A 16,011-nucleotide genomic window follows, 5' to 3' on the forward strand; every position below is an offset into this window, starting at 1 on the left:
TTCCCGGTTAGAATGATTTCGTCTTCCTGTTTTTAGTGATGCCCCGAGAGCTTGTGTTACTTTTACTGGAAATACGGTGACTCTGATGCTAAAGAAAATTATTGCCTCTTCGTAACTTTGCAATGGAAGAAGTTATCTCGTTAAGCTTACCTGGAAGACCGACACCGCGCGCGTCTCCTGGATTCGACACTTTCCACTTGCTTACAGCAAGTTTTCTGTCTTTTTGGTTAAATATTTTTTTGTTTCACTTGCAACTTGCCTGCCATGCGTCGCGTGGTAAAAGCGCCACCGGAGCCGATCTTGTTTTCGCGTCTCTCATTAGATTTCTTTGTGCCCGCATCCTTGAAAAGTTCGAAGCTCTAAGCCTTGTGCCACAAACCTGCTTGTCGCGCCCTGGGAGCGTAGTTTTAATTGGTGAACTTTGGAAGGCTTGAGTACCAAGTTAATTGCTTTCGAAGGTTTTCTGAGCAGGTTACCAAGTTACCGTCGCTGAGGCGGCGATAAGAGGTATAATTGCTTTTGCGCAGCGGAATTTAACATAAGATGCGCCTTGCCATTGACGCTGTTATATTCATGCTTGGCTACTAAGTGCTTCACGACTGCCTCACGTGCACGGATAATTATCTTCTTAGTTCCAGAAAACTTTGACGCTGAAGACCTTATATCAGTATTCCTAGAAAGGCAAATGTTAGCTAGGAATATGCTTTATATAGTATCCCATTAAATGCCCGAATATTACATAACCGAATGTTGCAACGCTGTTACCGAGGTTATTCGCCGATTATCGACCCTAGCCGAGCGTTAAAAGATGTCACTTTTGCACTTGATGGTCGTCCGATATGGAATATCGAATGATTCACATCCGTCTAGTATGCTCAGTTGGAATCATAGGATAATAGTTCCTACTATGGGCTGGGCTGATATTTAAGATAATAGCGTTATGCGTGTGAAGATTAATAGCGCAGTAAAATGTTATGACATCACCGCATTAAATTGCGTGGTCATTAGTTTAACAAACTTACGTCCTGTACTCTTGTCGTAGGGAACTAAGGCCCTCAGTATTTCTCTTCAACTTTAATATTTCAAATGGCTGATGAGGGGGTACGAATGTAACCATAAAAAGAGGAAACGACATAGCGGCTGTGCCACCGAGAGAAGAAACTCGTCTTTCATTATGAGAAAGACAAGCATTACAAATGCAGGGCAGAGTGTCAGCACTTGTGCCTCTCTAAATTATTCAAAAGTCGGTGCGGCCTTAATTGTATTTTGTAAATTTCGTAAAGTAATTCAAACCAAGCATTGCCCACTCACAAGCTGTGGCGGAAACTTCGAGGTAGAAGTTGTGGCCAATGAAAAGGCCTTAGATTGTATTCAGAAGTGTAACAGATGGCCACCCTCATGCGAATAGCCTATCTACTTGAAAAGCCACAAGTCATCTCCATTACCAAGTCCCTCCTTTCATAATGTTGGGCAAATGTAAGACTGCATGCTCTCGACAGCGTTATCGTTTTGGTGAAGTGAATGGGAGAGGCCTGAGCCGTAAGGAGGATGCTGGCTGTGGGCTGTAAATTCTAGAAAATGAGCAATCTGTGCTCATGTAATACTTCGGGGCTTGAGAATAAGCGCGTTGGGGGGGGGGGGGGGGATGCAGGGGGAGCGCGGGGGAGTGGGTTGTGCGGTGAAGTTATATTGCTATTGATTGCCTTGGGTGGCAGAAATTCTTGGTGGTTTTCAGTCTTCACTTACGTCCCTTCTCACTTCGGTATATCGGCAAGGAATGCTGCCGCCTCCAGTGTTGTGCTGCAATACGCGCTAAGCGCAGCAGCCTTCATTCGTTTTTGGATCTTGTACGTAGCACATTATCGCCGCATGTACTACTGCTTAAAAAATACCAAAGGATAATTTTGTGGTTCAGAAAACATTTAAGACAAATCAATTTTTTGGAGAAAAAAATCACAACAATTATAAAGCCTGACGCAGTGACACGGCAACTAAAGATTATTTGGTTATGGTAAATAGTCTGCGTAATTATTTAGTTAATTAGAGCGTCACGCTGATCGATTATAATAAAAAAGACGTGTTGTACGAAGTATGACTCTGAAATTGGCTAACGTAATATAAGCTGTGTAAATCGCACAAGCGTTCGAAAATACATTATGCGTCTCTGAATGCGGAGTGGCGCATGTATGCTAACAAAACGTGGTGATATACCCACGAGGTCAAAGACATTAAAGGACGTAGCTATAAGTGGCAGCAACCTTCAGGGTACAACACACCGCCATCTCAACTACAGCGGCAGTCTCTTGCTTCCCAGATTTCAGAGACAGAGCAACCTTTTCGGAGAAAAGCATGCTCCGTATACGCCTCTTACTAGAAGCCATAAAGCAAAACAAAACAGCATGACGACTTGTACGCTAGCACTGTTTCGAGAGCGTAAGTGGCAGGTAGAACACACGCTATCAGTTATTTCCGCGAACACTTCTAGGCAGTGTTACAGTCGTAATTGTATTATCGCAGTTGGTTTCAAAGCATCCGCACAACCGGAGAATTTAGCCTGACCTCGATTCAGACGATCATGTGATTTCATCATCATCATCATCATCGGCCTGACTACACCCACTGTAGGGCAAAGGCCTCTCCTATGTCTCTCCAATTAACCCTGTCCTTTGACAGTTGCGGCCACTGTATCCCCACAAACTTCTTACTCTCACCCGCCCACCTAACATTCTGCCGTCCCCTGCTACGTTTGCCTTCTCTTGGGATCCACTCCGTTACCCTTACGGACCAGCTGTTATCTTGCCTTCGCATTACATGCCCTGCCCAAGCCCCCTTCTTCCTCTTGATTTCAACTAGGATGTCTTTAACCCGCGTTTGTTCCCTCACCCACTCCGCCCTCTTCCGATTTCTTAACGTTACACCTATTATTTTCCTTTCCATTGCTCGCTGCGTTGTTATTAACTTAAAGTGAACCCTCTTTGTTAGCCTCCATGTCTCTGCCCCATAGGTGAGTACCGTGAAGATACAGATGATGTATATTTTTCTTCTGAGGGATATTGGTAAACTACCATTCTTGATCTGAAAGAACCTGCCATATGCGCTCCACCCCATTGTTATTCTTCTAGTTATTTCCTTCTCATGATCCGGATGTGCGGTCACTGCCGGCCCTAAGTAGACATATTCTCTTACTACTTACAGCACCTGGCTACCAATTGCGAACTGCTGTTCCCTTGCTAGGCTGTTGAACATTACTTTGGTTTTCTGCATGTTAATTTTTAGCCCCACCGTTCTGCTCCGCCTGTCTAACTCATTGATCATGCTTTGTAGTTCTTGTCCTGAGTTGCTTAGCAAGGCAATGTCATCAGTGAATCGCAAATTGCTCAGGTATTCTCCATTAACTCTTATCCCCAACTCTTCCCATTTCATGCCCCGGAATACCTCCGGTAAGCAGGCAGCGAAGAGCATTGTCGAGATCGTGTCTCCCTGCCTGACACCTTTCCGTATTAAGGCGGAAGCCTTCAATGTCTCATCGTTGTAAGCAGCAGTTGTCGACAGAAAATGTCACGCTTTTCAATTGGTGGAAACGGTCGTGACGTCACAGTGCGCGAATTTCAAACGGGGCCAATTGCACTTTGGCTAGTAACCATACAACCAATTGAAGGGATCGTATAGTGATGCTCCAAGTAAGTGGGACTGAGCTTAGTTAATTGCTTAATTACCGAATTAGCCTAATTAGCTTTACTAGTCAGGCCATATAAATAAATAAAAGCGATTAAGAAATTGGTCGAGCTCAGGAATCGAACCCCGGTCTCCGGCGTGAGAGACGAACACGCTATCCACTCCGCCATGCCAGCTCAATGGTTTGGAATGAACAAAGGCGCGTCTAGTGAATACGGTGTCTTCACTCACTCTCATCCTCCTCCATTCCCTTCCGGCGAGGTTTAGGTGTCCACCGACAAATGAGAGACAGATACATTTCCTTTCCTCAAAAACCAATTTACCGACGAGCGAGGCGTAGAACCGAATGGGCGATGGCGTTCTATGGACTCCTTGGCAGCGTTGCAAGACGCTGTCGCGTTCCACTCTTAGGGGCGAAGCTTAACATCTTAAGCACACATCAGTGACCACACATAAGGTCAAAAAAGTGCCCCCCTGAATTTTGACGGGTGTCCACCGAGATATATGAGACAGTTACTGCGTAATTTCCTTTCCTCAAATACAATTTTCATTTTCTTTATAACGGCTCCTCTTTATCTATCTTCTTTCACTCCCACCTCCCTTCCTCTACGGTGCGGTTCAGGTGTCCACCGAGATGACAGAGAATTACTGCGCCATTTCCTTTCCTCAAAAAGCGTTGCGTTCAAAGGGCAAGGCATCGCGCCGAACGGGTGGTGGCGTTCCGTGGACTCCCTGGCAGCGCTACAACGCGCTGTCGCGTTCCACTCCTAAAGGCGAAGCTTAAGCGTTATTAATTAGCAGTTAATTAGTATTCAGGCATTAATCAGTAATTAACAATTAATTAGTGATTTGCCATCACTTAGTAATTAGTACTCAAATATATGTGACGCCACCAGTGCCACAGAAACAGCGAAGGTGGTGCGGAAAACGCTTCCGCCTCTACCCACTTTAGACAGTCAAAGTGCCCCCTGAATTTTTTTGGAATTTTATTGCTGATTTTATGGGGAATTATAGTAGCTGTGCAATCGATATAAATATCTTCCTGTCTTATAAAAATCTTCCATGTAATTTATTCAGCCGTAACAGTGGGAGGCACGGGCCTCACCTTCACAAGAATTGTAACCGTCTCGTCATTCCAAGAGATGAATCCATATCCTGACGGGGCATGCGCTTGCTGGGACGCGCCAAGATCAGGCTGCGTGACGTCGAGCAAACGACAAGTTTCACCTTCGTGGTCGCAACGCTGCCGAAGGGGAAGGTAGACGCGAAGAGCCAGATTGACTTGCTGGCACTAGCTTGTAGCAAGATGTACAAAAGTGCCACATTATTAGTTGATGTGCTTTACTTTTTTAAGTTACAGTATTTCTTTGAGGCATACATGAGATGTTGCCCACGCCGTAACAATGAATTCGGGATGTTTTAGTCCGCCAGGTATACTTTCTGAACGAGTACTGTGCTGTTTGCTGCAGTGAAAAGGGTTTGCCGCGACCGCGAACCGTACTTGCGAACCGGTCCGCCACACCACAATGCCACGTCCACTGAGCTACCAACAATGCGGGGTGACTGGAGAAAAAAGGGGGATTTCGAAATTGTGGAAGTCAGCATGCTTAGAAATGACGCATCTCGAGTGCAGACCGATTAAAGAGGGCTATTTTACGAGCTGCGCGGCTCTAGGATAATTGGGTCGTCCTGAGGGGATTGACTGGTTAGCGGCTGTGGGGTGAGGCTACAGAAGCTACAAAATTTCATGTATTTCAGCAGACGAGGGTAAGCATATGAGGGTCTGGTTGCTATACGTTCAACATTATGTACAGCGCGAAAAACTGAGACAGGGGAAGAAACAAACAAACAAACAAACAAACAAACAAACAAACAAACAAACAAACAAACAAACAAACAAAACAGTTCTGCTATACGTTCACGAAGTAAGCCAGTGGTCACTGCAAGAAAACACAGGCGAACGTAAACTTTCTTCTTTATTATGGTGGTGCAATTGATTATAGCTGCGTCATAATTTTAGACAGAAATTATAATTACTTACAGTACACATACACAACCACATGCCTCCGATGGGATCTGGAGTACAACATCCGCGTATAGCGTGGAGCGGTCTACCAGCTGAGCTACGGTGGCGGCTGTCTGGCTTCCTTCGTCGGAAGGTGAGGCATAGAAGGCCGGCAGATGCCTGACAACCCACAAGACTTGTCTTTGTCAAGAAAAGAGGTCCTACTGTCGAAACGTTAGCTAGTGGACTGGGCCTCTTCCTCGACATTTTGCTCGTTTTCTTTCGCACTTTGTAATGCAATTGTGTTATGTGTACTCCAATATTGAGTGTCCACTGGTGCATGTAGGCGTTACTGTATTTAGTTTACATGTATGAATTGTAATAGAAGCTGAAATTTGTGCAGTTATGAATGCCTCGCGCTGTTCACACATGAAGTGTGCACACACAGGCTTTCTTTGCTGGATCATTTCTGTCGATTCACACAGTCTGTTTGCACGATTGACCAAAATTAGCTTAGTAGAGAAAGGGCAGAGCAGATACAATTATTGACAGCAAATGAACCAGGAGCGGGAGGGAACCTTCAGCTTTTGGCCAACGATTCGGCTGGAGGATTCAGGTCAGATGAATAGACGTCATTTTCTCGAAACGTCTGCAAGCCGACCGAGTCATCTGTCCCGCCCCTGTTCATTTTGTGCACTTAAAATAAGCCTGCGCAAATGTCGCTTTTCTGCGGCATAGGAGGTAAGCAAGGCCTACACAAAGGCAGCTGAGGTCCAACAAAATGCATTTCAGTGAGCATAAAGCTGCTGTGAGAAGGCCGAGGAAGATTAGAGGGGGGTAGCTTAACCGGGAGAAAAAAACCGATTCAGTATCCTGCACTGTGGAACGAGAAGAGGGAATATAAAGGTGAAGGAGAAAAGGTAGTTAGAGAAACTTGAAGTCAGTAAGCAAAAAGCATGCGGAAAAGTCAGAGCCCATCGTGCAGGCGCGGAAACTCAAGAGACAGAGCAGCGCCTGGCAGGTCTTCTGCGCCAACACTCGCCACGGCCACTTCTTGAGAATCTTCATGTCCGTCAGCGGGCGTGGATCAAGGCACCCCAGCACACGGCATTGCGTTTGCTTTCCGGCACTCTATGCAGGGCGTGCTGATAGAACGTATGCTATCATCTCGTCAAACCTGCGGCCGGTGCATGAAGGGCTGCTAGATTTTAGAAGAGTATTTGTTTGTGAATGCGACGCTAAGGCACAGGCGACGCACCAAGGTTGCTTCACGTCATGGTAAGGAGGGTGGAAGTCATAGCTGCAAGTCAGGATTCACAGAGTGCAGACGTAAGTTTGAAAACTGCCAAGAACTCCACGAGTGAGCGTAATTTCCCGATCAAGACCTTGAAGCCTGCCCGCTCTGTCCAACCTCGAAATTAGGATCGACACACCTACTATGTTTTCATGAACTCGAAAGAAGTGGAGTCGAGTCCACTTTTTAAGGAAAAGCGAAAAAACTTCGAGGAAGGCAGTAAAGGACTAGTCACGCTTTTTCTTCTCAAAAGTCGCTTTTCTCTAAATAAATCAACTCGGCCCGACGTTCATGTAAACAGCGTTACAATGCTGTCAAGTCAGAAAGCTGGGCTATTTGGTGGTTCCCGATTAATTACAAAGACTAGCGCATAGGACTGGGACAAAGGGATAGAAGAAGACAGCACACGCACTAAACGTCAACTCTTGATGCGAGTGGGTGCTTAGCTCTTGCCCTGTCTTTTTCTATTCCTCTGTCCCAGGCTTATGCGCTACTCTTTTTAATTGAGCGTTAAAATCACCGTCGTGGTGAGCAGTTCGCGCAGCCTCGTCCGTGCGGTGATTGCCTGCGATGCCGCTCTGCCCTGGTAGCCATTGGTAGGCTACGTCGTGTAGTTTGTTTATTCCAGAGTGATGTAGGCCTCGGATTTCCGCTACCAGTTGTTCATGGGACTCGCGGCGAAGAGCAAATTGTAAGCTTTGGAGGGCTGCTTTTGAGTCAGTGTAAATATAACACTGCTCGAGGAATTCTTGATTCATAAGCTTCAATGGCGACGACACGGACACGAAGAGCAGAAAGTTCTGGGCCTGTCGATGAAGTCTGGTGACATATCCGAACTAAGGTTACTGTAGAGCTTACAGAGATGGCCACGAAGCCCAAAGCAGTTATGGGATTCACTGAGCCGTCTGCGTTGACATGCAGCCGTTGTCCGTGGTTCTCATGTAAACATTCAAGACTGACGTGATTTAATTCTGTCCGTAATTATTCGCCTTCTTGAAATTTAAGGGTCGATGCGAGGCCAACGTTGCACCACTCTCATGCAGCAATGCGCGTCACGTGTAACCGATCAGTATGTCTAGACTTCAAGAGAAACTTGCTTTGGCCTTATCGCTGAGCTCTTGAAGTTATTTTAGATCAGTTCGTCAAATCGTCACGCCAATTAAACTCAGCCGCTGTGTGTAAACAGTGACGCCTAGATTCCGTCTCCCACATGAAGTACAGTTGTGAGCAGTATGAGAGGGAGCAAACTTTGAGCATTCATTTATTGATTACTTCAAAATTCTCTGTGACCAGCACAGTTTTTTTTCCGGTTTGCTAGCTAGGTATCCTCTTGGCCTGTAATAACCAAAAGTCGGTCTCAAATGTCGTGCAGAAATAACCGAAAAGTTTGTAGTCTTGTGCAAGAAGATTGTTCCCTCTTAGTTTACTCACAACTGTACACAAATTGTTCCTCGCAAAAATTGGAATGAAAATTATCGACAGCACAGTACTTTCCTGTGGAGAATCCATGGGATTCATCGAACACCTTCTTCTGCCGTGGCAAAATCTTCCTTCTCATCATCAGATCCCTGGCCGAGGAACCTTGCGCAATGTATACGCATTGCGTAGAATACTGCAGAGGTCGAAAAAAAAAAATAAACCTCTTAATCTTCCCGCTCGCCTCTGCGTTGAAGAACTATATTCATGAGTGCAGACGTGTACAATATGGTCGTACAATATGGTCGTAGATCGCCGGGTCCGGAGGGCACCCAATCACGGCCGAAAATGTACCATACCCCCATACGGCTCAGGCCCCCAGGACATATGTGTCATATATACCGTAATGGTTCATATTATTCGTTTTTCCCATAAGCTCCATAGAACACAAGCCCATTTAGGAATTCTATCTTTGGAAAGGCGGCGAACGCGAACTGCTTCTGTTAAATCTATTGCGATGGCTTAAGCTACAAAGTTTATTTTCTAGGAATAAAAAGAGCGCGAACAAGGACGCAAGGCAAATAAAATTGCACAACAGAAGCGCTGTCTAGGAACTAAAATTTTATTCAGAAGGAATCAGCATGTATAACCTGAGAAAACGGCGCATGTGCAACAATCATTAGGCAATCAACTAAGGAATCAACCATGACTTTCTTTGAAACCATCTGTGACATATCAGGGCCTACCCAGGAAATGTGCTTCTGTATCGCACAGTATGGTCGATGGCATGCTGATAAGCGTGCCTGTTTCCTTTTTGATCAAGAAAGCTTCCACAGCCTCTCTCGTGCGTTGGTCACGGTGCCGGTCTCGTTAAATTTTGGTTTACAGTTCTTTTTGCCACACTCAGCGTTGTGTTTCGACACGTCTGACACCGATTTTTGTGCTCTTTTAGGCAGATATTCAAACATTGCCCGGTCTGTCCGATGTACGCCTTCTGATATGAGAATAGAACATGGTACACAACCGACCGCACACTAATCTCGACCTGCGCTGCGCCGAGCATTTAAAGGGGTGCGCTTTCTTCCTCTCACCGACACGTTCACCCGTCATCATCCAAAGGCGCTGTAGCTTTAAGGGTGCCAAGCATGACACTTTATTGTTGAATCTGCGGCCAATATTCCTTATACTATACGCCATGACAGCACGCCATCTCTCATGCTGTATGATGCCGAAGCACGCTTTCTGGGTAGCCCCTGATGTGTTACAGATTTTTTCAAAGAGCGTCATGGTTGATTCCTTAGTTGATTGACTAACGATTGCTGGACGTGCGTCGTATTCTCAGCTGATATATGTTGACACCTCCCGAATAAAATTTTAGTTGCGAGACAGCGCTTGTGTTTTGTACTTTTCTTCATCCTGCGTCCTTGTCCACGCTCCGTTTATTCCTGCAAAATGAATGCCGCCTAACTCGCCCAATTTGCCATAATACTACATCCTGCTCCTACATTCACCAGGACTAAAGTCCCTCACGCAGATATCGCTCCAAATAAAACTGGCTGCTCACCTACACCTCTTTAAGAGAAACAAGCTGCGGCCGAATGAATAAAATTTCTTTACGAATGCGAAATCTCAGAATATGATCTGGCTTTTGTGAATATAGTAGAGGGTTCTTCCTCGCTCTTGTGTCACTGCGTGACGTGTTTTCTTCGCTGCGTGTGCACACTGCTCGCTGTACTGTGCTGCCTTTCATTTAACTGCTTCTTGACCGAACACCAATGCAAGATCATTTGACACTAACAAATAGCTTTAAATCTTTGTTAGCCCGTGATGTGTGAACCTTACAAATTCATAATATATTCTTCTATTATCGGCCGTGGTGGCTCAGTGGTTATAGCGCTCGGCTGGTGACCCGAGAGACACGAGTTCTATCCCTGCCGCGGCGGTCGAATTTCGGTGGAGGCGAAATTCGAGAGCCAGTGTACTGTGCGATGTCAGTGCACGTTAAGGAGCCCCAAGTGGTCAAAATTTCCGGAGCCCTTCACTACGGCGTTCCTCATAGCCTTAGTCGCTTTGGAATGTTAAACCTCTATACACCACACCAAACCATATTCTTCTATAGACCGCGCGGGACCATTGTTTACCAGATTGAGGGCCTCTGGAGAATTTTTTCTGTCAGGCAGGTTTTAGCATTTGACTGAACCACACTCTCCTAGAAGTCGATGTGTTCTTTCATCCCTTTGATATCTGAAAAATACTTCGATATGTTATTCAATATTCCACTCTAGTCAAAACGATGAGAGTGAGTGCTGAATTCTGCTGCAACATGTAGGACCGTGTATTAAAAAAGGCATTTTTCTCTTTCTTTTGCAACCGATGACCTTAGCTGAGAACGCCAATTTTAACGCAAGTGAGTGCGCATTTCGTAATAGGGCCGTCTAATGAGGAACATCAACCATGAAGTAAAAAAATCTCGAGTCAAATGACTAGGCGGCCACCTTTCACGACACAAATGCAGCATTTTTATGCAGTTTGATGACTTGCTTCCTTATGGTGTTACTTCTATTACCGATGCGCCACTGTAAAAAAATTGGCCCAGTGCAGCGCGTGCTTCCTTTTATCACGCTCTGATGCCGCTACTTCAAAAAAAAAATAATTTACAAGGAGCAGCGAATAAAATTGCTTATCTCAAAATCGCCATCATCTGCAACGCCAAAAAAAAAAAAGGACGAGGAGTGGCTATCGCGGCGTATGCTCGAAGTGTCCGCTGTCTTTGCTCTCATGAAGAGCCTATTTTGTAGCGAAGAGCTTTTGTGAAGAGCTCACCAATGATGGGCTTCAGTATAGACCGCCACAGCACCAGCACGAGCGCTCTTCAGGCGCCCGTGGCCGCAGAGAGAGCCCTGAATTGTTCGTTTTAAGCGAAAGCTCAGAAGAAGTAGCCATTTCTGGTGACCTGAGCACACTTTCTCTACTCGTGAGATTGTAAGGCAACCAACCTATCGTGACTCACCTTAGATTGGGTTGTTTATAATCTCTTTATTGAGCAACACATCATTTTATAGATTTCTGAACACGACAATTCCCAATTATTTCCCTCGCACTTCAGCCTTTCCCCAAAGAAAACCAGCAGTACCTACACGACATTTTTGCGGGAGGCATGGAGCTTAAATACAGGTTCGAAGGTTTATGGCTCACCACAGCCTGTGGGAGTGAGTTTCATTTCTGTAACTTAAAAAAAAAAGAGCTTTGAAGAATATGTCCTGGCCACGGTCGTACCTTACAGCAATGGCAAGCTCTTGAAGACACGCCATAAGTTGAATGTTAATGGGTTGACAAAAGAACTTTGGTCTATTACAACGTACTGGGTACAGGAACTTAAGGTTTGGCGTACTTTTAGGCATATCTGAGATATGCCACAAAAGTTTTCGGAATTTTGCTTTCGCGGCACACTGAGTGACTGAGACTTGTCCCTGCTGTTCTCGCTCTTTTCAGACCGTGAAGCCCACCTTCGCCGCACTGCTGTTAGCAGGCTGAACGTGCACCTCTCTTCAACCATGGATCAGAAGAGGGCAATGGTGGCCCGGTACCGCTCCTCAGACGCGGCTCGTGCGCCTCCCAGAATCCATATGACCATCCTGCTGGTGGCCTGCTTAACGAGCTGCACGCACCATGCCCGCGCGCAGCTAGACGACAATTCTCTCGACTATTCCGTTTACGCCGGCCCGACGCAAGACTCCTCGCGATGCCCCGATGGCACCGGCTGCATTGAAGGCATTGATTCCGGGCGCGACGGCTCCTCGGCGGAGGCGGCACGCACCTCCAACAACGACGCCGCAGAGGCATCGACTTCGGATGGCGAAGAAGTGCCGACGACTGCGGCCGCGGAGACCGATACAACCACGGCAACGGCAGCCTCGCAGCCAGATTCCTGGTGGCCGACGCAGGTGGCCTCGAGACCGCCGGCTGTCCCCGTGGAGTACACCATCCGAGCAGGGAAGACAAACATCACAGTAAACGGCACCAGGACAGGTCACAGGGTGAGAACACTTTTTTGTTTGGGCGTTCGTTTGTTATGCTCTTCAAAGCCGAGAGTGCTGCTATGTTTTCACAGCAGCACTCTCGTCCTCTTTGGCTTCGGCAAGCCCATAAGCGTAACGCTGTTGCGCCAGAGAAATCGTGCAGTGTTCTCATTTGCGCGAACCCATGGAGCACTTTCGAATCGTAAAGCATTGATAAAATATTTGATCGTCAGGCGGATGATGTTTGGGCTGGAAGGTCTTGCTGTTTGTTGACCACAGCTGCGCGTGTGTTCACGTTAAAACGAGCGCTTTAGTGGTTGCTATACTGCCCACTGCTGCTTCATGGGATTTGATATGTCTACTACTTCATAAATTCGGCGAAAACTTTCGCTGAAAGGTGGAAGCAAAAGCGTTCCAGTCCATGCGGAAATCTCCCTGCGGTATATAGACCAACAGCATCAGCTGAAGTAAAAAGAATGCAAGGTTTCTGAGCCTTAATTGTGTGTTTAAATCAGATCGCGAGATGATAACACCACTCACACTCGGCGGATTTTTGCCCCTGCAAAATGAGAACGTTCCAGCTCTTTTCTTCAACGTTATGCGCCAATGTTGGATAGGATTAAAGGAGAGTGACTGCGCTGTTTATGCCCTTAATCTCACAGTAGTGCAGCATGTGCGAGTTTTAAATTGAGCAGACACATCTAATATGAAAAAGAAAAAAAATATTAGCCCAGACAGCAGAATATGGATAACGAATGATCAACGAGAAATGGAGAAGATAAATTCATATTTCGACAGCAGGTTGAATGAGAGATGTTTCAGGCCGATACAGTTTTAGACCATCTTTAAATTCTTTTCCGTCGTTGCTTTAAGGGCTATGAAAATCTAGAAAAGAATCCTAAAAGGGGAAATTTAGGCAGCGAAGCTTGTTCGTAAGGCTACGGGCGGCACCGATTAAATTGACCGGATGTTCGGAAGGTGCTCGAACGTCAGTATATCCATCACAAGCTGCGCTTCGTCGCAAAGAACGGGGTTACGTGTTTTTGATATTCAAGTATGAGAACTTCACAGCACCATCTGTACGTGAACAGCACACAAAATCTTTTTATTCGGACAAGTAACGGCTTTGCGTTAGAAAACAGTTCGACGTTCTGATATTGTTTGACACACCTTAATGTCAGAACATAATGATACTTGATTATCTTTCAGATTTCTTTCTGCCCCAGATAGGGCTAGGACAACCAGTAAAAGACTTGGTGGCTATAAGGAGCAGAGACCTTAGCCACTCGGGAAAGGCAATATGTTGGGGGGTGTAAGACTGTGTGGTCTGTAGACTGCAGATCGAGGGAAGCGTTCCAGAATTGTGTCACTCGAAATTAATTATTTGGCTAAGTCCTAGGCCTCAGAGCACCACCCGGACGCTACAAGATCCACTAGCAAGATAAAAAAAATAAATAAAACACAGAGAGTAATGGAATGTTAAAAGCATCAACGGTGAAAAGAACCAATTTCTCAACACTACATATTTCATCCAATGAGGAACGAAAAGGCGTCAAGAACACGTAAACATTCGCAAACACGGTAATGAAGGAAACAAAACGAAAAGAAAGGCGACGTCAAATGCTTGAGCGAATGCCTTTTCATATGGAAAGTACAATGCGTTTTTGAGGCAGCTGTTTACTGTTTCCTTCGTCCTTCGTCCTTTCTTTCTATTTTCACTTGCTCAAAAAACAAACAAACAGCAAGACAACCTTTCTCAGAAGGCTTTTTCATTCTCGCCAGCATTGCTTTCAGATCGCTTTCCTCTTTTACAGGTTTTTTTTTTCTTTGACTTCCTGCATGGTGCGCATTAAAATGAATGAAGCAGGAAGCTTGTCTGCCACGGTGCGCGAAATCAGTTGCTCCGCCGACTCAGCGGCTGCACCACGTCGAGCAGAAGGAAGCTGTTGCCTCTGGGGAACGCCGTTAGCTTATTTACCCGCGAAGCTTTTATTTATTTCTCTTTTAATATTTATTCTTTTCTTGCACCAATACATGTACTATTTCAACCTATATGATGCGCGCTCCCGTCACCCCCTTAACTCTACGTGTTCGTATGGGGCAGTTACCTTTCATCTTTGTTGGTCCATGCTCATCATCTTTGTCCAAGGCTCTGACGATTGCCTGTTTTTGCTCGCTCATTCAGGTGTTAATAACGTTAGGGCATTTATCGAAGAGCGAACAAATTTTTCATAAATATTCTAGGGAGTAAAAGAGTGATGATATGCTTTATTAAACTAACGACAATAAACACTTGCAATTTGCTTGCTCATAATCTTAGTCTCAAAGAGTGTCATAGAAAACAAAAATATGAATATTCTCGCCTGTACCGCTTTCTGTTTAAGTCCATGTAGCGGTGTTTTGACAGTAACAAGGATTACTTGAGATACCGGCGCGTTGTGACAAGTCTTGCTAGAGAGTAAGTGTAGTTTGTGAAAGAAAAAAAAATGTAAGGAAACGGCGTTTGCATTTAAGGTTCAAGCTTATGCATCGTCGCGGGGAAAACTGCTGCGTACTATTTTTTTACTGCTGAAAATATTTTTTTCTTGAATACTGCGCCTCCCTGAATTATTTACGAACTCCGACAGGTGCATGCGAGCGCCAGGAAGCGGACCTCTTTCTTTCTACACATTTTTTTTTCCGCTCGTTGCTTTGGTTTTCACGTGTTGTTTTCTTTTCAGTGTCACAAATTTACTCACCTTTCATTAGTGCAATTCCCGCCCGCTTCAGTGCTAAACGTTCGTTGACAACTGAAGAAGAATTCGAGCCGATTTGTGTGCTGTTCAGTCGGTCGATCCTGGCCTTAACGAAACTGTTTTGCCCAAGCTCACAAGAAAGCAGAAATCACTTGAAGGCGATATTTTAACAGGCGTCCAATGGAGCGAGCTGAGAGGTGGCACTGCCTCTTAGTTATGGCACTCTCGTCCGCGTGCAACAATTTGCATGCCAGTAACACAATTCTTTGTTGTTGTTGCCATGGCGCGTGAATCACTCGACTGTTCTCATTACAGTGCTTTGTTTTAAAACATGGGCTAAGTGCCCTAGTGCGCTTCCGACCCTCCGTAACACTTGGACATCGTGCACAAGTTAACGGCAGTGTACCTCGCCGCGTGCAGTGAAAGCATCCGCAACGATTCAGTTTATTGCCGTTGCTTCGTCTTACTCGGGATAAAAAGGTTGTGCCGCTTGGTTATCTTTTATAACTAAGATAGAGGTATTTAAAAACGGCAACCCATGCTCTTGTGTGCCAGTAAAGTAACCTGATGGCGGCGTGTAAACGACAGGGAAGGAGAAAGCACATAAACGCGCCTTCGTCAGAACGCTTCGCAGTTGTGAACCAACACGCCAAAACGAAAGTATTGATTGCGTGCCGCGCGGTCTGTTACAGTAGGCTGGATTTTCGTTGCTTGGTTGATTTATGGGGTTTAACATCCCAAAGCGACTCAGGCTGTGAGAGACGCTGCAGTGAAGGGTCCTGAAATTTCGACCACCTGGGGTTTTTTAACCTCCACTGACATCGCACTGTACACGGGCCTCTAGAATTTCGCCTCCATCGAAATTCG

General features: G+C 45.7%; 1 protein-coding gene across 1 annotated transcript in view; it reads left to right on the forward strand.

Annotated features, from left to right (window-relative positions):
• Ccn (cellular communication network factor protein Ccn) overlaps window positions 1–16,011 on the forward strand; it is a 396,915-nt gene that overhangs the window by 292,062 nt on the left and 88,842 nt on the right. Inside the window, exon 3 of the mRNA XM_089577567.1 lies at window positions 11,883–12,427. Coding sequence (XP_089433693.1) covers window positions 11,945–12,427 — 483 coding nt within the window. The 5' untranslated portion in view covers window positions 11,883–11,944. The remainder of the gene's footprint in view (window positions 1–11,882; window positions 12,428–16,011) is intronic.

This window comes from Amblyomma mixtum, chromosome 3 (genome assembly GCF_055824585.1).
Source record: "Amblyomma mixtum isolate Tamu chromosome 3, ASM5582458v1, whole genome shotgun sequence".
Lineage (NCBI taxonomy): Eukaryota > Metazoa > Arthropoda > Arachnida > Ixodida > Ixodidae > Amblyomma > Amblyomma mixtum.